At 52.7% G+C, this 19,087-nt stretch overlaps 9 protein-coding genes across 9 annotated transcripts; 4 read left to right on the plus strand and 5 right to left on the minus strand.

The window, feature by feature from the left end:
- Positions 1 to 804: 804 nt before the first annotated feature.
- On the minus strand, positions 805 to 1,689 carry NUU61_007664 (bifunctional phosphatidyl-N-methylethanolamine N-methyltransferase/phosphatidyl-N-dimethylethanolamine N-methyltransferase; the record flags this gene model as incomplete). The annotated part of the gene is made up of 4 exons (XM_056658189.1): positions 805 to 877; positions 946 to 1,372; positions 1,519 to 1,584; positions 1,641 to 1,689. The coding sequence occupies 4 exons, from the start codon at positions 1,687 to 1,689 to the stop codon at positions 805 to 807; spliced, it is 615 nt and encodes a 204-aa protein (XP_056508482.1).
- A 332-nt stretch (positions 1,690 to 2,021) lies between these two features.
- On the plus strand, positions 2,022 to 5,753 carry rgsC (putative intermediate filament protein (Mdm1); the record flags this gene model as incomplete). Its single annotated transcript, XM_056658190.1, has 2 exons — positions 2,022 to 4,668; positions 4,726 to 5,753. 2 exons carry the CDS (start codon positions 2,022 to 2,024, stop codon positions 5,751 to 5,753), a joined length of 3,675 nt encoding a protein of 1,224 aa, XP_056508483.1.
- Positions 5,754 to 6,614: 861 nt separating this feature from the next.
- NUU61_007666 (uncharacterized protein) lies at positions 6,615 to 7,313 on the minus strand (the record flags this gene model as incomplete). Its single annotated transcript, XM_056658191.1, has 5 exons — positions 6,615 to 6,764; positions 6,816 to 6,844; positions 6,891 to 7,000; positions 7,057 to 7,108; positions 7,163 to 7,313. 5 exons carry the CDS (start codon positions 7,311 to 7,313, stop codon positions 6,615 to 6,617), a joined length of 492 nt encoding a protein of 163 aa, XP_056508484.1.
- Positions 7,314 to 8,597: 1,284 nt separating this feature from the next.
- sonA (putative nuclear pore complex protein (SonA)) lies at positions 8,598 to 9,765 on the plus strand (the record flags this gene model as incomplete). The annotated part of the gene is made up of 2 exons (XM_056658192.1): positions 8,598 to 8,858; positions 8,935 to 9,765. 2 exons carry the CDS (start codon positions 8,598 to 8,600, stop codon positions 9,763 to 9,765), a joined length of 1,092 nt encoding a protein of 363 aa, XP_056508485.1.
- A 431-nt stretch (positions 9,766 to 10,196) lies between these two features.
- Positions 10,197 to 12,204, minus strand: NUU61_007668 (methionine--tRNA ligase MES1; the record flags this gene model as incomplete). Its single annotated transcript, XM_056658193.1, has 2 exons — positions 10,197 to 12,006; positions 12,071 to 12,204. The coding sequence occupies 2 exons, from the start codon at positions 12,202 to 12,204 to the stop codon at positions 10,197 to 10,199; spliced, it is 1,944 nt and encodes a 647-aa protein (XP_056508486.1).
- A 166-nt stretch (positions 12,205 to 12,370) lies between these two features.
- NUU61_007669 (uncharacterized protein) lies at positions 12,371 to 12,904 on the plus strand (the record flags this gene model as incomplete). The annotated part of the gene is made up of 1 exon (XM_056658194.1): positions 12,371 to 12,904. The coding sequence occupies one exon, from the start codon at positions 12,371 to 12,373 to the stop codon at positions 12,902 to 12,904; it is 534 nt and encodes a 177-aa protein (XP_056508487.1).
- A 564-nt stretch (positions 12,905 to 13,468) lies between these two features.
- Positions 13,469 to 14,640, minus strand: NUU61_007670 (MYG1 family protein; the record flags this gene model as incomplete). The annotated part of the gene is made up of 2 exons (XM_056658195.1): positions 13,469 to 14,501; positions 14,555 to 14,640. The coding sequence occupies 2 exons, from the start codon at positions 14,638 to 14,640 to the stop codon at positions 13,469 to 13,471; spliced, it is 1,119 nt and encodes a 372-aa protein (XP_056508488.1).
- Positions 14,641 to 15,419: 779 nt separating this feature from the next.
- NUU61_007671 (ICE2 family protein) lies at positions 15,420 to 16,822 on the plus strand (the record flags this gene model as incomplete). The annotated part of the gene is made up of 2 exons (XM_056658196.1): positions 15,420 to 15,941; positions 16,019 to 16,822. 2 exons carry the CDS (start codon positions 15,420 to 15,422, stop codon positions 16,820 to 16,822), a joined length of 1,326 nt encoding a protein of 441 aa, XP_056508489.1.
- Positions 16,823 to 18,397: 1,575 nt separating this feature from the next.
- NUU61_007672 (endosulfine family protein) lies at positions 18,398 to 19,071 on the minus strand (the record flags this gene model as incomplete). The annotated part of the gene is made up of 3 exons (XM_056658197.1): positions 18,398 to 18,784; positions 18,897 to 18,980; positions 19,036 to 19,071. 3 exons carry the CDS (start codon positions 19,069 to 19,071, stop codon positions 18,398 to 18,400), a joined length of 507 nt encoding a protein of 168 aa, XP_056508490.1.
- Between the last annotated feature and the right edge of the window lie 16 nt (positions 19,072 to 19,087).

Consider the following 19,087-nt stretch of genomic DNA (forward strand, 5'->3'; position numbering starts at 1 on the left):
TTGGTCCGGAAAGACGGAAAAAAAGGGGGAGTTTATCTCCATCCTGTGCTTTGTCTACTGTGACCTGGTTGACATGTTGATCGATTATGGCGTCCATATACCCTTTTTTTCGAGGAATAGAGATGGGTTAAATTATATAAAACTATCTTGATGCATAGCCTTTCAAATGGCCTTGATACTTCAATCCTATACCCTTTACTCTTCTTTAATTTTACTATTATTTATTATTACCTTTTAACTAGTATCTTTTACTATCCTGATTGGCAGGACCAAGGTCAGCGCTAACAACTCCATTTAGGGAATTGTTTCGCCGCAGTCATATATCCTTATATCATGAACCAGGGCAACACTCAAGGTGATTTTTGAATGACTGTCATGAATGCCGACAACACGACAACATACATACGTGGTATACTTCTAGTACTCAGTTTATACCACTTCCTACACACAGGATTCACCGACCATGTCGCTATGGGTTGATTGGGATAAAAAGATAATCCTTTTTATAGTCGCGTACGGGAAATAACATATGGGCCTGCGCGCCCTGCATCCTTACTCGGCTCCTGGAGCAAAATCGTGGAACCCGGGAAAAGCAATGTCTATCGTCTACAGTCCCAGCATCGTTGAGGAATCGGATGCGTCCTTGTGCTGGAAAATTTGTCATGGCCGGCCCGAGAGCATCGGAGTTCCAGATTCCCTGGTCTCGCTAGTTGCTCTCGAATATGTCGGGCTCTCGTGAGATCGTCATGCACGGATTGTGGGATGTTGAAAGTCCCAGTCAACCCTGCGATATGCGCATGTCATTTACTGCTTCTTGCTGCCCTGCTTCTTAGAACGCTCACGCTCGCGCTTGGCGTAGATCTCGGAAGTGAATGGGCTGAAGGTGTATGGTCAGCTGGTGTCATCTTTATGCAGAACGGAAAGTCCCCAAGAAAAGAAACTCACTCTTCCCACTTGAGAGCGAACCAATACAGGACGAAGACCTGGGCAGTCAAGAGAAGACCGGCGACCTTGCCCTTGTACAAGGCAACACCCAGGAAGTTCAGCGTGCTTCCCCAGTACATCGGCGAGCCGGTCACATTGAAGGGGAAGCCGGTGACCGGAGCATCCATAAGGATCCCAAAGTAGTCACCCAGGTAGGTCCCCGTCACTCCAAGAGCCCACATGCTGGAAAGAACCAAAACGGAGCCAATGGCGAACAAAGCTCCACCAAGGATTGGCTGATGAACGGGAGCATAGAAGGGTTGCTCATCTAAGGCGACTTGGTACAAATGGTCTCGCAGAATCCCAAGGGAGAAAATCGCGAAGGCAAGAAAGTAGCATCCATTGTAGGCGCCTCCGAAAATGCGCGTCAGGAAGTGGTTGCGGTACTCTGTGGAGGAGTAGGCAAATGGTTAGTGGAGATCCCAACAGCGATGCTGTCATGGGGTGGAGTCGACCAACCTGTACGGGCGACAATGCTAAAATGGATGGGTGGTTAGCTCAGCTTCTCTCAAGAATCAAATGTCATATCCACACGGCTCAAGGAAAAAGTCAACACGTACTTCCAGAAAATGGGGTTGAAAGTAATACTCGCCGCGGACCCTGGAGTCAATCACATGTTAATTGGAGAATCCTATGCGGGGAGAGAGTCGACCTACAAAGCAGAGACTGCGAGGACAAATCAACAAAATCCGTAAGACTGGCCATGGTTTCGGGGTTGTAGGGACACTCGGTTGAGAGAGAGAGAGAGAGAGAGGATCAGGCAGGAAAAGAGAAGGAGAAAAGCAAAGAGTGCAGAAGAGGGGAGAAACCCGCTTAAGTAAACAAAAATGACGTTTCTCCGCGCAGGTCACGGGATGATCTGTTTGAGCTCTGGAGACGACAGTCAGGCAATAATCGTCCTTGAATGCTTTCGGTGCTCGGAGCAACCGCTGTTCCTCACCGCCATGTGTTATTGATCGCGATGCGATATCGAGCTCTCCACTCTTGAGCTCTCGGCGGATCATGAGTCGCGGAGCTTTCATCCGTGTTCGCGGAGAATGGCCCTTCATCGTCGCGATATTGCTCTAGCCGGCGTCGCTGGGTTTATTGCATGGGGTCTTGTGGTACGCTGGTTGCCAGTCTTACGATACCTTGGATATGCCCTGACGCTGGGCGCCGTGCTGTCCACCTCGATCTTCGGTTTGGTTATCTTTACGGCCCGAAAACAAAATGGCAACAACCCCAAAGACGTTTCAGTGGCGTTTATCACATCTAATCACTGGCGGAAAGAAGTGCTCAACGTCCGCAGGACCGCTCGGTATCGGCCCAAGCCCCTCTACCCACAGTCTTTCGTCGTGTCGGAGGGGATCGATGAACTGTTATCCTTTATCACTCGGGACTTCGTATATTCATGGTACCGCAACATCAGCCCAAACCCGACGTTCATCAATGAGATTGATCGGGTGATCCGCATTGCGCTCGAGAATCTTCGGGACCGGTTGGTCGCAGAGGATTTGGTCTCGTTGGTTGTCTCGCGTATTTTTCCAATTCTGACTTCCCATCTCAAAGAGTTTGATGTCGCTGAACGTTCGGTTCGGGGTCGAAATTTGAACCGAAATGTGACTGAATCCGAGGAGCTGGATCTGGCCATCGCCAACAAGTACCGTGAAGGTCGCTTGCATCCCGCAGTGGCGCTCTCTCTGTCCGACCAGAAGTTGGTCCAACAGGAATATCTCCGAAAAATGGCCGTTGCGCTCCTGCCTCAGCTGTTCCCGGAGAGTGTGCTCAATAGCCGGATTGTGTCGGTATTGATTCGCGAAATCATTTCATGCGCAGTGCTTCTCCCGATTGTGACAGTCTTGTCAGATCCAGATACATGGAACCAATTGATGGAGGCATATGGGCGTACGGCGCTGCAGGATCGGAAGACTGTACGAAAGCTGCGGGCCGCCTTAGACGAGCATGCTTCTCCTGCCCCCAAGTCAAAACGGGGGCAGCCTTTCCCACGACTTGCAGCAAATGATTCAGAGCGGGTTTTTGAACGCTTTGTTCGAGCTATCAGACACTGCAACAATTTGTCTGATGCGCGTCGATTTCGCGCTCTCGTTACTAGTCAACTAAAACGGGAGAGCATCGTCGAGGACCAGGATCAGGTTTACCTGAGACGCCTAGAAACCGGCAAAAGGGTCTTGGATCAAAAAGTTGCCAAGCTTTCTATGCCTAGTGAGACCTCTCGTTTGCCTCCTGCCACCGCGGATGTTCGTCAAGATAATTCCCCCACCGCGCACGAGTCATCCCTGGTCGATGTGATGCATAACGCGTCTGGCCTATCATATTTCATGGAGTTTATGGACCGTCAGCGTCTCATGTCCCTTGTCCAGTTCTGGGTTGTGGTCGACGGGATCCGAAACCCTCTAGAAGACGACTTCGGGGAGGGGACTTCTACCTCTCTGGCGTGGAATACCACGGACAGGAATGATCTGGCGCTCATCAGTGAAACATATCTGTCAAAGCGAGAATTCAAGGTCCCTGAAGAATCTCGCCAAGCGGTCAAAACGTTCTTGAACGCCGGGAAGCGTGCGACTTTAGAACAGTACCGCAAAGCGCGGACAGTGGTGTTGACCACGCAGTCAGCAGTCCTAGAAGAGTTGGAGAGTACCTACTATCCTAAGTTCAAGGATTCTGATTTGTACTGGAAATATCTCGCCTCGGATGAAGCCTCCGTGGCTGGCTCTGCACCGGCTGAACAAACGGTTTCACAATCAGTCGCTTTCGAGGCGCCTGAGCGGCGACCTCTGCCTCCTCTTCTAGTGCGGACAAGTTCCCAGCCAGGAAGCAAGCCAAAGAAAGATCTCCGAAGAGCCGCTGTTTCGTCGAGTGACGTGCGAGCTATGGGTAAATTATTTGACGATGATGATTCTCCACGACGATCCATTGACTCCGAACGATCGGCGCCTCTGTTTGACGATGACTACGATACAGACCATCTTGCCTTATCTACGCACAGTTTAGGCAAGGGATCTCAAAATGGTGACAACGATGCAACGCAGAGCCAGGTCCTGGAGACAATGGAAGCGGCGCTTAACGATATCATCACGAATGAGCCGAAAAATGGCAAAGCTGAAGACTCGAAAGGTGGCAATGCCGCTTCGTCTGGATTGTTTGGTCCAGACCGCCCTAAGATCTCGCCCCAAAACTCATCCGAGATTCCACAGGTCGATAGTCGGTTGAATGAGAAGGCCAAAAAAAGCATTGCATCTCTCGGTCTAGTTGACCACTCGTCGCGGCTTGGAGTATTTGACGACGACCTGTTCCCGGACCAACAGAAGTTCATCGAGGATGAATACGAGGAGCCAGTAGGCACAGAAGACAAGGACCCGGCAGATGAAGTCCACGAAGCTGCACCCGGGGATCTTGGCCTTACGGAAGCCATCGGAGTGCTCACGGCTGATATCGACAAGCTCGCCGCGCAGGATTCCGTGGTTGAAGCCCTGACACGCAAGGCCGAGCTGACGAACAACATAGCCGAATTGAGAATCTTGCAAAAGTCCAAGGCCAGCATCCAACGTGAAATTCACCGTAAGGAGATGCAGCGACAGCAGTACATCATTCAAGAAAGTGATAATAGTCTGTATGGCCGGTCAACTGTCCGGATCAAGTCCATCGTGGTTGGCAAGGAAGAAGATGGCCATGAGTTTGCAACGTGTTAGATGCCTCGCTTCCCTATTGTCGTTCTTTTTTGTTGACTAACATGATGTCCAGATGTTGTCGAAGTCCAGCGCAATGCCGGTGAGCAAATGCCCACCGCATCATGGGCCGTGGCACGCCGATATAGTGAATTTCATGAGCTTCATCAGAAGCTGCGCCTGGGGTACCCTTCTGTCCGACACCTGGAATTCCCTCGACGGCGGGTTGTCATGAAATTGCAGAGGGAGTTTCTCCAAAAGCGTCGCCTAGCCCTTGAAGCGTACTTGCAGAATCTCTTGCTATTGCCCGAGGTCTGCCGCAGCCGTGACTTACGTGCGTTCCTATCTCAAAGCGCCATTCTGCCCCGCGACGAAGCTGCTGCCCGGGACAGCGAGGGCGAGACCAAGGATCTTGTGACGCGGATCTACAACTCGGTTGCAGACGGCATGGACGATTTTCTAGGCAACTTCGGTGTTCTGGACCAGCTGTCCACCGCAGGCCAAAACTTGATTTCAGCTGCCACGCACCAAACCACCGGCAGCACGGCCTCGGATCCTGTGCTCGCTACCGAGGACGCTGTCACAACTGCTGAGGCCGAGGCTGAACTCAGCGCCTTCGAAGATCGGGAACTTGAGCCCTTTATCAAACCCATCTGCGACCTGTTCCTTGAAACCTTTGAGCTGAATCGCGGCAACAACTGGCTGCGCGGCCGTGCCGTCGTCGTCGTCCTGCATCAGCTCTTGGGCGGTACCATTGAGCGCAAGGTCCGCGACGGCGCCCGCTCCCTCATCCAAGACGACTCGCTCTTGCGCTACGTCACTCTCGCCCGCGATACGCTGTGGCCCGGAGGCGTCATGCGCAAAGTGCCCCCTCGCTCCAGCGCCGACCGTCTCAAGAGCCGCGCTGAGGCCACCGTCGTCCTGGCGACTCTCATCCCAGATTTAGCCGGCAACGTCGTCGGCCGCGCCAATGCCCAAGCGGCGGCGCGGCGTATTTTTGCCACACTGAATAACCAACCCCTCAACACGCATCTTGTGTTTACCGTCCTCGATGAGATCTTCCTGGTTCTCTTCGGCGGTCGGGACCCCAGCCGCTTGCACTGAATCTTTTTTCCCCTCTTGTTTTCCCGTCTCGTTATTTGAGCGTTGTCTTCCATCGCCGTTCGTCCTTGATCGTTAATATAGTAAAGGTATGCTGGGCGCTCATGTAAATTTTGGCTTCCACCAAATTATATCCTCCCGTTTTCGGTTTGTCCTGCATCAGGGGGTTTCTGGGACTTTTAATGGTATGGATATGCGCGATATACATATTTCCTATTCGAACATGGTATTTCCCAGATTCTGGTTTTCGAGGTTTATGAGTTTGGGCCTCGTGGAGTTCGCGCGATGGGTTGCAGGCTAAATGGCGGGTAGTGGGCCTGGTGGATACGGCACAGTGCTTGGCGCGTACATCCCATTTCAACGTCTCCACTGTCTCCCCCATCTACAAAACCGAGACCTACATGCTCTGAGTCCAGATTCCCTGCGGAAATTAGTGGATTTAGATTGATCGGGTCCTCAAGTGGCAAAGGAGTGAACAGCTGCGCAGATCCAGCTCGGGGCCCGATACATACATTCTCAACGCCCCATGGTGGGAGAGGTACTGAAACGATGGAAGACCGAAAAGAGAAAAAGAAAATAAGATAAGAGAGAAGATAGGAGAGAAGAAAAAAACAAAATACATGACGAAATCACCCGCGCCCTCTTAATTCTTGTTTCTACATCCCGAAATTCAGAGGAGAGACGCAATGAATGCAGAGCAGCCGAACGGGATTCCCTGTGGGATGGAAAGAGAAGAGAAGAGAACATTACAGAGGAGGAGTCAATCCCCGGTCGGAACGGCCATAATAATCGTTGCAAGCACATGAGAGAACAGGATAGGGGGCGGTGCGGTAGCACCGCACTCGGCGCGAGGACGGCCCCGACTTAAGCCTCTTCCTTGTTCTTCTTTTTGGACTTCTTGCTGGGCTGTTGGGCCGTGTTTTTTTTTTTCTGGTGCACGATCAAGCGCGTCCAGCACTCTTCCTTGTCCCACTCGAAACCAGCGAGGTAGGGCTTGTCCAGCTCATCGTCCGCCTGCCATCATGTCAACATGTTGTTTTGTCTTTCCGAGAAAAGGATTCTTACCTTCTTCTTGAACTGCTTGTAGATGGCATCTAGTGCGTCCTTGATTGTGACGCCCTTCATATTCCGTGCAGTGACCTCCAGGCCCAAGGGGGAAGTGCAGGTCAATCTTCTTGACCGGAGGCTTGATGAGATGAAGCTTGAGAATGTCCCTGTCCTCAATCGTGGATGGGGAGGTGTTGAGTTTCCTGTCGAGGTGTCAGGAACGATGATACTTGCCCTGAGCTTTCTGAAATAAACGTACCATCCGGTTTTCTGCGTTTCGATGGGCAGCACCAGCTCGATCTTTTGTTCCTCTGGAGCCGGGAGATGAGAATGGTGACACGAAAGAGATCAAAAGGATGACTCACCAAGGTCCTTGATGTTCCAGACTTCTTCACTCTTAGACGAGGTACGCTTGTGCGTCCTCTTGACTTCCTTCTCGGTGGAGGCTGGGGGTTTCTCGTCCGATATGGACAGACCTGCGATGGCCGAGTCGACCTTGGTCAGAGGAGCAGTCATGATGAACAGTAGATGAAGATAATTCTGGACCAATGGTTAGAGAGCAGAGAGATGAAAAGAGGATGGAAGGAGGATGGAAGGAGGATGGAAGGAGGATGGACGGACCAGATAGCAAGGTTGGGTACCTCAGATGGAGATGAAGAAGATGAAGAGGACGAAAGGGAAGGAAGAGGGGGAGAGACAGAGAGGCAGGTGACCTGAGGCGGGGGTGGAGAGTCATGGATGTCATCTGGTACTTGCCGGGCCGTAAACTGTACTATGGACCGGCAGGTACCTCTGTTGTTGGGATGGAACTATAGACAATGCCTATGTTCAATGAGAACAGTCGTTCTGGCTGACTATAGATAGCTTCCATCCAAGACTATTCTGACTCTCGTTGTTCTTCTCTCTGCCACTAAAACATACGATGACGACCACCGACGATATCCCGGTGTCCCCGGACCACACAAGGGTGCGATGTTTGGGCCAATCTGGGGGCTGCACCCCGCATTCGGCTCCACTTGGCTTTATTTGGGGATCGACAGATAATTCCGTTGATGTAGTTCCTCGAACTAATTAATGGGAGTAGGTGGTGATTGTTGTGATTATATTTTAAGGTATTTAAGAAAGTCTATACCTCCGTGAGATTATGGTTGTTTCTTGGGACACTTCGAGTGCATTGGTCTGATGTCATAATCATGCCATTCCCGCCTACCTAGGTAGGGTCTGACAGCGATTTTCTTACGGAATACACGGGCAGCAAGCTAAGCGAATTGTTATATATACTTGTAAGTAATGTAGGATGTGGCTATCATAAAGGTCCTTTCAAACTATCTCTCTTGATTATGTTTCTGATATATGTTACTGACCAAATAATCTTGTTGAATAAGCCAGAGCCAATAAGAAAAAAGACAAGGTAGATAGGTCTAAATAAAATTGTTGTTTTATTGCATACATCCCTACAGCGATGGTTAAAAATAAGTCAAATTCCAAGCAAAGTACATAAATCCCCGAGGTATAGCTGATGACCCAAATAGGAAAGCATTGGGTCGAGGAAGGCGGTGAGGGTTGTGTTTGCCTGAGGCCGAGGAAAGCGCGCATCGACTCTTTCTGGAAGCGCATCGCCCTCTGTTGGAAACTCTGCTTCTTCCATTACCAATCCTCATACCTCTTGTTTTTTGGCCTGTCCTATCTGATTATTGGCCCAGGACTGTTCATTCTCGCTTCGGCCATCCTTGTCTCACTTGAGTCTTTTTTAACCCTTTCCGCACCTGCATCGAAACAGCTCTCTCGCGACCCTTTCAGATGTCCCTCTTCGGCTCCGTCGGCGCGTCGACGACGGCGGGTCAAACCAACACCACCGGTGACATCTCCAAGGACGTCGCGCTCAACCAGCCGCCGGAGGATAGTATCTCGGATCTTCGGTTTTCGCCCGCAAGCGAACATTTGGCTGTGGCCTCGTGGGATAAAAAGGTCCGCATCTACGAAATCAACGACCAGGGGCAAAGTGAAGGAAAGGCAATCTTTGAACATGAAGCACCAGTCTTGAACTGTTGTTGGTCTCCGGTAAGCTTCCCTTGGTGTTTTTGTGTGATTGCACATTTGTATTCCCTTGTGTCATAAACTTATTTATTTTTTCTAGGATGGAACCAAAGTAGTTGGAGCGGGTGCCGACAAAGCGGCACGTATGTTGGACCTCGGATCGAACTCGACAACCGCCGTGCAAGTCGCTGCCCACGATGCTCCGATTCGGAGCTGCCACATGATCCCTAACCCGTCGGCAGGCGGGTCCCCGTTGCTGGTGACGGGCTCGTGGGACAAGACAGTCAAATACTGGGATCTGCGACAATCGAACCCGATCGCGCAGATTGAGTGCCAGGAGCGCGTGTACACAATGGACGTCAAGGACAAGCTGCTGGTCATCGGGACGGCGGACCGGTACATTAACATCGTCAACCTTGACAACCCGACCAAATTCTACAAGACTATGCAATCTCCGCTCAAGTGGCAAACACGGGTCGTCAGCTGCTTTGCCGACGCCTCGGGCTTCGCTGTTGGCAGTATCGAGGGCCGTTGCGCTATCCAGTACGTCGAAGAGCGAGACTCTCCCTCGAATTTCTCATTCAAGTGCCACCGCGAGAATCCGCCCAATAACCGCGAACTTTGCAACATCTACTCCGTCAACGCCATCAGTTTCCACCCTATCCACGGCACCTTCAGTACCTCCGGTAGTGACGGGACTTTCCACTTCTGGGACAAGGACGCCAAGCACCGCCTCAAGGGCTACCCAGCCGTCGGTGGTCCCATCACCAGCACCGCCTTCAGCCGCAACGGAAACATCTTTGCCTACTCCGTCTGCTACGACTGGAGCAAGGGTTACTCCGCCAATAATCAGCAGATGCCCAACAAGGTCATGCTGCATCCGGTCGGGCCTGAAGAAACCAAGCCGAGACCCGGCCCCAGGAAGCGGTGATTGGGGAATACAGGTTGTGGAAGCGATGAATAGATCGTGTCCGTCGAGATTTTCATGGAGCGGCGCCATGAGCATGTAATGAAATTCCTATCATATCGGCGTGTATTGATTAAAGAGAGTGCAATGTGATTCCTCGAGCCTACCTACTAGTCTCTTTTGCGATATCCATGAATCCATCCCATCTTCTGTTTTGTACGCAGAAAATATAGTACCAGATCAAAAATGGATATATCTAGCTCCAAGGGGAAAAAAAAACGTAGATTCATGTGTATGGACCATGCAACTACCGTATAAAAATGCCCAACAGTAGATCAAAAGAGAACAACCGTCATTTCGAAATCCGATCATGACCAGGACCCGAAATCCACGTCTTTCCATACGCCCCCAGCCATGAAAACCCACACGCCTCACCCCCTAGCTCGTCCGGCTTTCTACGAAGTCGGAAGGGTAACCTGAGAAACACCGTCGGCGATCTTCTCGACCGACTCGTCATTGCGGCCCTCCGTCGTAACAGACGGCTTCTCGGCACCGCCCTTAGCCGAGGCCTCAACGCCACCGGCGGGCTTGCCCTTGTCCTTCTTTTCCTTCTTCTTGGCTTTGTTGGCGGCTTTCTTAGCCGCGATTTTGGCAGCTTCCTCCTCCTTCTTCTGACGATCGGCCTGCGAGCCGCCGAACATGTCACGCCACTCGTCGGCCTTCTTGGGGTCGATGCGGGAGAACAGGTACTTGGCCTTGCCGAGCTTGTGTCCCGGCTTGAGAGCCGTAGGCTTCCAGCCTTGCTTGGCCTCCTCCAGAGACGGTATCAGCAGGAACGGCGCTTCCAGCTGCTCCAGAATCGACTTTGAGGTGGCTGGCATGTATGGCGCGAACACGCTGGACAGCAGGTAAATTAGGTTCAAAACGGATCCGACGACGGCAGCGGCGCGCTCGGGCTCGTTGGCGATCAGCGTGTTGTCCAGTCGGTTGGCCTGGATCAGTCCGTTGCCGGCCTCGGCGATCCGCATCGCGGTCTGGACACCGGCACGCAGATGAGAGCTCTCCATCTCTTGAATGTACTGCTGCAGCAGGCCACTCACTTCCTCCAAGAAGGGGTTGAAACTCTCCGGCACCGTAAACTCGGGAATAACCGAGCCGTAGGAGGCGGCAACGAGCTTGATCACTCGGTTGACGAGGTTACCCAGCTTCGCCAGCAGCTCGCTGTTGTTGCTCTCCACAAACGGCCGCCACTCGAACTGCGTGTCGCCGGTCTCGGGTCGGTTCTTCAGCAGGAAGTAGCGCCACACGTCCGGCGGTACCCCAGTCTCCTTGGCATTGGTACCGAAGACACCCACTCCGCGGGACTTGCTAAACTTGCCTCCCTCGTAGTTCAGATACTCGGTTGTGCTCAGGTGGTGGAGCATAGTCCACTTGTCTCTGGTTCCGATCTGAGTGCCTGGGAAGATGACGCTATGGAACGGCACGTTGTCCTTACCCAGGAACTGGTACAGCTGCACTTCCTCCGGGTTGCGCCACCAGAGCTCCCAATCCGGCGTATAGTTGGCCGTGATAGACGGATAGCCGATACAGGCCTCAAACCAGACATAAAGCACCTTATCGTCGTAGCCCTCTAGCGGTACAGGCACACCCCACTTAAGGTCTCGCGTAATACCACGGTCCTTCAAGCCTTCCTTCAACCAAGACTCCGTGATAACGCGCGAGTTCTTCGGCCAGTCACCCTCCTCGATAGTCGGGTGCACCCACTTCTCAATCTCAGGCTGCAGCTTGTCAAGGAGGAGGTGGACATGTTTTGTCGGGCGGCGGACCGGGGTCGCACCATCGAGCTTGCAGCGCGGTTTGATAAGATCAAAGGGATCTAAGAGATGGCCGCACTTATCGCATTGATCGCCTCGTGCATCATCGTAATGGCATCGTGGGCATTCACCCTCCACGTAACGGTCCGCCAAGAAGGAGCCGTGCTGCTCACAGAACGGCTGCTCGGCCGTCCTCTCACCGAGAAAACCGTTGTCGTACAGTCGCTTGAAGATCGCTTGCGAAATTTCCGTGTGTTGTGGGGTCGGCGTGCGACCGAAATGGTCAAAGCCGATCTCGAACCACTCGTACACTTCCTGATGGATCTTGTTGTACTTGGCGCAAAGCTCCTGCGGCGTCACCTTCTCCTCCAACGCCTTAGTCTCGGTTGCTGTTCCGTACTCGTCGGTTCCACAGATGTACAGCGTCTGGCGACCACATGCTTTGTGGTATCTTTAACGCAGGAAAATGTAAGCTTCGAGGCGCAGTGCCACACAGGTGGGGGATTGAGTCATACCTCGCAAAGACATCGGCACTCAACACAGAGCCGACGACATTGCCCAAGTGAGGTACATTGTTCACGTAGGGCAAGGCGCTGGTGATCAAAATATTGCGCTCGCCCTTTTTGGGCAGGATGGGATGTGAAGCCATTGTTGGAGGTGAAGAGGAAGAAGTGGTGGAGGGGCAGCGAAAATCAATTAAGCGGGCATCTCGTGACATTCGCCCCGCATACTCACTCTTTTTTTACTCGGACTCCCGCGCCTTTCGCGTTTTCTGTTCTTGGCCTTTCTCCCCCCTTGCACCTTGCATTCGAGTCATGGAGTCTAATCTCCTGGACAGCCTCCTTGGCTTGGAGGAGCAGTTCTATAATGAGGGCTATGGTCTCGGGGCGGCGGATGGCGCCGAAGCCGGTTACACCGAGGGCAGCGTCTTCGCCGTGGAGAAAGGTTTCGAGAAATTCGTTGAGATGGGCCGCTTGTATGGCAAAGCCCTGGTTTGGGCGCAACGACTCGCCGACTCAGAGCCACCAGAGCCTGCAGAACCCAGCGATGCCCTTCCCCTCGATCCATCGATCTGCAAAGACATGGCAAGCCTGCCTCCGCACAGCACCCGGTTGACCAGGAACCTCCACACGCTGCTGGAGCTGGTTGACCCGGCCTCCCTAGACATGTCCAACACCGAAGAAGCTGTCAATGATGCGGACGAGCGCCTCAAAGGTGCTGTCGTCAAGGCGAAGCTCATTCAACGAGCGATGGGCGAACGCGAGGAAATGGACACTAGGGAAACACCAGTATTGGGTGATGGAACTGGCAGTATTGAAGATATCAGCTCACTCAAAGTCCGCCATTGACGTGTCTGATTTGCATGATATATCTTCCTGTCGACATACGCCAATGCCTTACCGAAGCTTCTATGCATACCTCGATGGAAGTCTCGTGCTTGGTGCATTACTACTTGAAAGCCCCCCTCGATCCTTACGCTCTCGCCTTTGGTCCTGAAAATGGACCATGCAAAAGGCTTCCAGAGTCTCCTGGTCAATCACTCGACGATCATTCTCCAGCGGACTTGACGCGCTTGGTTTTACACCGACTTAGAACGAGTCTGGACGGCTGGGCCTCCCCTGTTGGCCGACTCAGGTATTTCCAAGACATTGTGCGCCAGGTGCTCTTTGGCCCAAGTACAAACAACCCCCGGAAGTTTCTCTGCAAGAGGAGACAAGTATCATACTTGCAACCAAAGATCGCCTAGAACTCGAGATCTTTTCACAGATGTGCGATCACAGTTGGACGCCTTTAAAGCACAAAACAAGAGGGATAATTGAAGTGAAATGATTGCATTGCCACGTTAAATTAGCCAGAGCTTTTGGTTTTGATTCAGTAAAATATTTTTCGTGTCATATCCGAGCGCCTACGCATTACTGTTCGAGGCTTCGCACAGCCATAGCCATCGCGCCCTCCCTTGTCTTGTGACCACCGATGAATCCGCTAGCGTGGACAAAGACCGCGCCTTCGGGGGTCTTGGGCTGTCCGGATTTTTCAGCCTCAGCGGCCATGACCCCGTCCAGATCCTCATCACGGACACCGCGCCAGGCCTCCGGGAGGGGCTTTCGAGATTCAAAGCTGCTCTCGGCCACCGAGACACATTGTACGCGCCACTTGGCACCCTCCATCGCATTCTCGGGGTAAAGCACGTAGAATACCTGTGCCGCCGGGTCGGTCCCCTTGTCGCCCGATGCCTCCGCCTCAAAGTTGTACAGATGTTCCTTCCAGGGAACACCACCCTGCGGCAGCACAATGATGCGGCCCGACGGGTGAACCTCGGTGCGCGTGCGGTACGCGGAGCCGACAGTGGTGCGGGCCGGCAGCCATGAGGTGCTGGCATGATGCATCTTCCGAGTGAATGCATTGCCGATGAGTGTGCTTGCCCGGCCAAACAGACTATCCTCGTCTTGTGGCTCGCCCGGCGGGCTCGTCGGGTCTGGGTTGTTCATGTCTCCCACCAAGGAGGCGAGGGTGATGCCCCCGTCCTTGAACCGCTTCTCCAGGTTGGCGGCGGCCACCGCCGCGGGGTCATAGGCAGAAATGCCGTTGTCATTGGCATCAATGGCCTCAATAAAATCGGTGTAGAGCTTCTCGTACAGCAGGTTGACGTCGGCATGGTCCTCCGGCAACGACATGTGCTGGGCGATAATGGCTCGGCCAAAATGCATGTACACCAGCCCCGCGGATGAAAGCTTGGTGAGGCGCTGCGGGAAAGTTGTCGAGAAAGTCCGCTGGTGGTGATCATACCGGTTGATGGCGGCGTCGTATACCCCACCGACATCGACCACAGTATGGCATGTCTCCAGCTTGGCCGGGTCCCGAGTCCGGACTAGTGGGGAGGAGGCATAATTAGGGAGGAGTCGGAGGAGATAGACGGCCAACGCCTCATCGGCATGGAAATGCCCACTGCCATCCATTAGTAAAGATCAATGAGCAGCGGATGGGATTATTGTGCTTACTTGTGCGTCCCAATCAAGGGAGACGAGGTCTTGATCTTCTTTGAAGCTGTTTCGGCCATTTTGAAGTACTGACGGAAGCGCAGCATTCAGGAAGGAATTTGAGGCTTATGATTTGCTTCGATCTGGCTGGCTGCGCATTCTTATCGGCCCCGCCGTATCAGGACATCAGGGCTCAAGGCTAGGGCTTGGGGCTTACATGTGACTGGGAGCTTAAGCTCTCGCGATCGACTGGGATTGGCCGTTTGCGGAAAGTCTCGGGTACTTTGTCGGTCAGTACCACCTTGAAGGGCGATCGGGTACATGGTACTTCCACGGAGGGGAAGTCCTAATAGGTGATCAGGCGATCAGGCATTGATCCCCAGACCCGATGGCGTTATGGGTGACTTGCGTATTTCCACTCGGTTGGGCCTAAGAATATTCATCTCTTTTAAACAAGCTGGTCTGGGGGTCTATGGTGGCGCAATCACGAAGGTGCTGACCGCCAGTCAGACCAAAATAAGCAAAGCTCTGTTAGTGGTGAAGAGAAGTGGACTCGCTGAATCGTGCTCTTTTTCTTTCTTTTTTTTTTTCTTTCTATTCCACTGCACGATCCCTGAGTCCTTTTTGGGTTCTTCAATTTGGCGCTTCATTGTTTGCCGCGGCCACGTGAAAGGGTGATAAGCTCTAGAAGAGAAAAAGAAAAATAGTCGTGTGCCTCCCCTCCCTCTTTTCTCCTCGCAACTCTCCCCCTCCAGATCCAATACCTTTCGCCAACAAACGCCCGTCAAGTCAGATCCCAAATCGTGTTCGATTCCGAGTGTCCGTGTGTGGTTGTACTGTCGCGTCACCCTATCCCTCTCGCGTGTCATCGCGCGTCCGCGGTCCGATGTGGCTCTTTCGAGTCTGTTCGTCGGCCTTCTTCCTCGCCGTCACCGTCGCATCCATCCCACTAGCCTTCGATGTCGGCGGGAAGACTTGCGGCCTGGCCTTTTCGCTATCTCTGGCGACCTTCTACTTTCTGTTCTCGCTGTTGAAGGTCACCACCCCTGAGCGCTCCTGGTTCCGTTCCTCGGTGATTGTCGTGGTTCGTTCCACGCAATGGATTCTTATCCCGATCCTTCTCATCTGGGCGCTGAATCGATTCTCGGTGGATGCGGACAACAACGGTGGCTGGGTGGAGCGCACATTTAATGGGAAGAAAGCGCAAGATGGCTCGATTCAGGAATGGCTCTTTGGTCGCGACGGCCTAGTTGAAACGGTGACTCTGGGCAACTGGGACAAATTGCTGCGATGGTCGACCCCTGTCTTTCAGCTGGCGGAAGGGTTCTGCAGCTTACTGGTGATTCAAGCGGCCGGGCAAATCACCCGGTGGCTCGTGAATCGAGGCGGGCGAAGTGATAGCTGGATGGTATGTTTTTTGACTCTTTTGTTTTGATTGCCAGGCTCCTCTCCCTTTGGCCGTAATACAAGCTTACTTTGGTTTAGATCGGTCTCTTGGTTTTGTCGGCCACGATCATTTCGAGCTCGGTCTATTTCCTCTGGCGGGTCCTACAGTTCCCCGAAATCTCCAACGTCGATGCCGCTCTAATCGGTGTCTCCATTACATGCGCTGTGATCCTATGCGCGTGGGGCATTGGCAGTGGGCGCGGAAATCCGGTGGAGAGCTCACTGCTTTTCGCCTACATTGTCCTCTGCATTTACCAGATCTTCACGGACTATCAGCCATCGCACCCTGTTGAGCAGATCCCCTCGCCCTCGCAGGCAGGAGATTTTCCGCCGCTTCCGCCGATAATCATGGCATCGTACACTACTCTCATGCATGCGCTGTCTCTGCTTCCATCGATTATCCACGCCGCCTTCAACGTGATCACTGCCGTCTTCAGTGCCGTCACACCGTCGGTCCTTATCTCACTCGCATATCGCCTCCTCGTATTGTATGCGTCGACACGCATCATCCCTGCGGTTCGCGAGTCGGGGGCTCGCGCACTCTCGCAGGAAGCCTCCATGGATGATTCGGATGCAGCCGGTCAGGTCCTGGGTTTCTTGAGTTACTTCGCTCCCACTATCCTCATTGCGGTGTATACCAGTCTCTTGATGCAACATTTCGCGTCGACATCGCAAGCAATGGGCGGTAGCGGCGAGTGGTGGAGCAGTCAAGGCGGCGGCGGAGGTAATCTCTGGAGGTGGATCAACCTGGCTTGCACCATGGCGCTTTATGCGGTCGAATTATGGCTGGGAGAGCACAATGATCTTGACAACGGATTGGCAGGCCACTGGAAAACTGACTGATTTGCTTCTGCCGATCCGAAGGGGTCATCTCGAGTGTCTGGAACGTTACGACACGTCGCTGAAACGAAGCACACGCCATCGAACCCCTCCGCAGTCCCGCATTATTCCCGCATTATCCATAAGCTGAATTAGCCACTCTCAAAAAGAGAGATCTTTCGAACCTCCATGTTCAACACGAACCATCACCATTTCTTGAATGGTGAGTTGTTCCAGGGCCAGGATCAGCTTACTCTCGAGTCCACCCGAGAACCAGGGCTACCTCAAAAAGGACTCCCAAAAGCATTGCCAGCCCTTCGTGCGCCCGGAATCCTTCAGTCACCCCCTTCCCCCCGCTCTGCATTGCACTTCCTTCCCTAAACTTCCCCTTTTTCAGTGCTATGTGCGGGCATATTGGGCCACTTTGTGCTCCCTGTCCTGGTAGCACTTGATTTGATCAGCTGGCCTCACATGTATCACCCATCTGCATTGCCGAGGGGCATGATCTACTGTTTCCAGTGAGACCTTTCTCCTGTCCCAGCTCCCCAACCCTAGTCTTCATCTTGAAGCTTGAAAAAGTTTTCGAGATGAGCAGGCCTCCCCCTTTTTTTCACGACACCACGATCCCACCGAATCAATTTCCTTAATATTTCCTGTCTGCCTCTCTCAACGGGGTTTTCGGCACTTTATACCCTCTGTTGGATGCCCACCCTTGCTGTGAACTCTTTTTTTTCTTTCCTCTTGAATCTTGCTCGGTTGACCGTTCATGCCGTGAATGTCTTCACCATTTCTTGTACATAGGATATCTTGATGCTATTCTTTCCCCCCAGAGCGATCTGGAACAGGATTTTAATTAGAGAAATCTTTCTTCAAAATCAACTCGGGCCAAGACTTGATGTGTCAAATTGTTTCGGATTGATGACTATAATAGACTGCGATCAAGGTGACAACTCATAAGACATGACAATTGGAAGTAGAACCAAATTCAAGAACAAAAACCAAGGAAAGCCATAACCATATGCATTGAAGATCACTGAGAATGATAGAGAAAGATGAACAGATGCAAATAGGACAGACATTCTGTAGGGGGAAACGCCCGAATGTCAGTGAAGACAAAAAAGAAACATAAGTGGAGGTAACACATGAAGATGAAGATTGCATCAACTCGATATGAACATGTAGAAGAGGAAGAGGAAGAACAAGGAGAAGAAGAAGAAATGGGGGAAGAAACAGAGAACTCGATGCCACAAAATGCAAATAAGATGGTAGCCCGAGAAAAGATTCAAGAAGCAGAACCACATCCCTCTAGACTTGACCGGACTCGACGGTGAGGTTATACTGGTAGGATGTTCTCCCCTGGTTGACCTCGAGAGATGTGATGGTTCCGTTCGTTCCCACCGGCTTATGACACCGGCCTCCACTTCCATATCCATCACACTTCCACCCTTGTTCTCACTGGCTCTGACCCGCAGTGCACTTCATAATTCCCCTCCTCAAAAGAGAAAAACATTCCCATAGCGCCAGGCTTTTGAACAAAAAAAAGAACGAGAAGCAAACCCCCATCCCGGGATAAACAACCCAAACAAAAAGAATGCCCGTTCACCGATGGATGGGCACACCTTCACGAGTCTGTGGAGGACTAACACTGAGATCCTTGTCCTCCTTGTCCTGGGGGATGGCATCGCTGCCCTCACTGATGCTGGTGCCCCGGTGCAGGTAGCTGCCCTCCTTGGCGGGGCTGCGACTCTGGAAGCCGACCGAGCCCGGGTGGCCACTGAAGCTGCCGGGCATCTGCTGGCCCTGGTGATTGGCGGCGCCACCGTTGCCCGTGGCGGCGGCGGGGTTGTTGGCACCTGGGGAGGTCGCGGTCAGGTGGGGGATGTTCTCGGGGACGGGGTGGCGGGAGCCGATGTTGGTGACGCCGACGTCTGAGGCCTTGCCGGCTTTGCTGAGGGCGTAGTCACCCGAATCGAAGTATTTCCGCTCCTGTAATTTCACACATGTGTCAGAGAAGAAAATGAAAGAAAAGCGAAGGAGAGGAGTAGAGGGTGAAGTCCACAGTCTGAAGAGGGGGGGGAGAGCAAGGCGGGGGACATACCTTGAGCTTGTTCTGCAACACATCTTTCTTGGTGGGCATCTTGCCATAGAGACGCAGCAGACGCTGTTCCTCCGGGCTCAAGGACTAGATCAGAATGTCAGAGAGGTTCATGAGTATCGAGGGGCGATATTCCACGCACGTTGATGTCCACCTTGTTCTGCTGATGCGGGTTCATGGTGGCGGTGGGAGGT

Source organism: Penicillium alfredii, assembly GCF_028826965.1.
Source record: "Penicillium alfredii strain IBT 34128 chromosome Unknown utg000010l_segment0_segment0, whole genome shotgun sequence".
Classification (NCBI taxonomy): Eukaryota; Fungi; Ascomycota; class Eurotiomycetes; order Eurotiales; family Aspergillaceae; genus Penicillium; species Penicillium alfredii.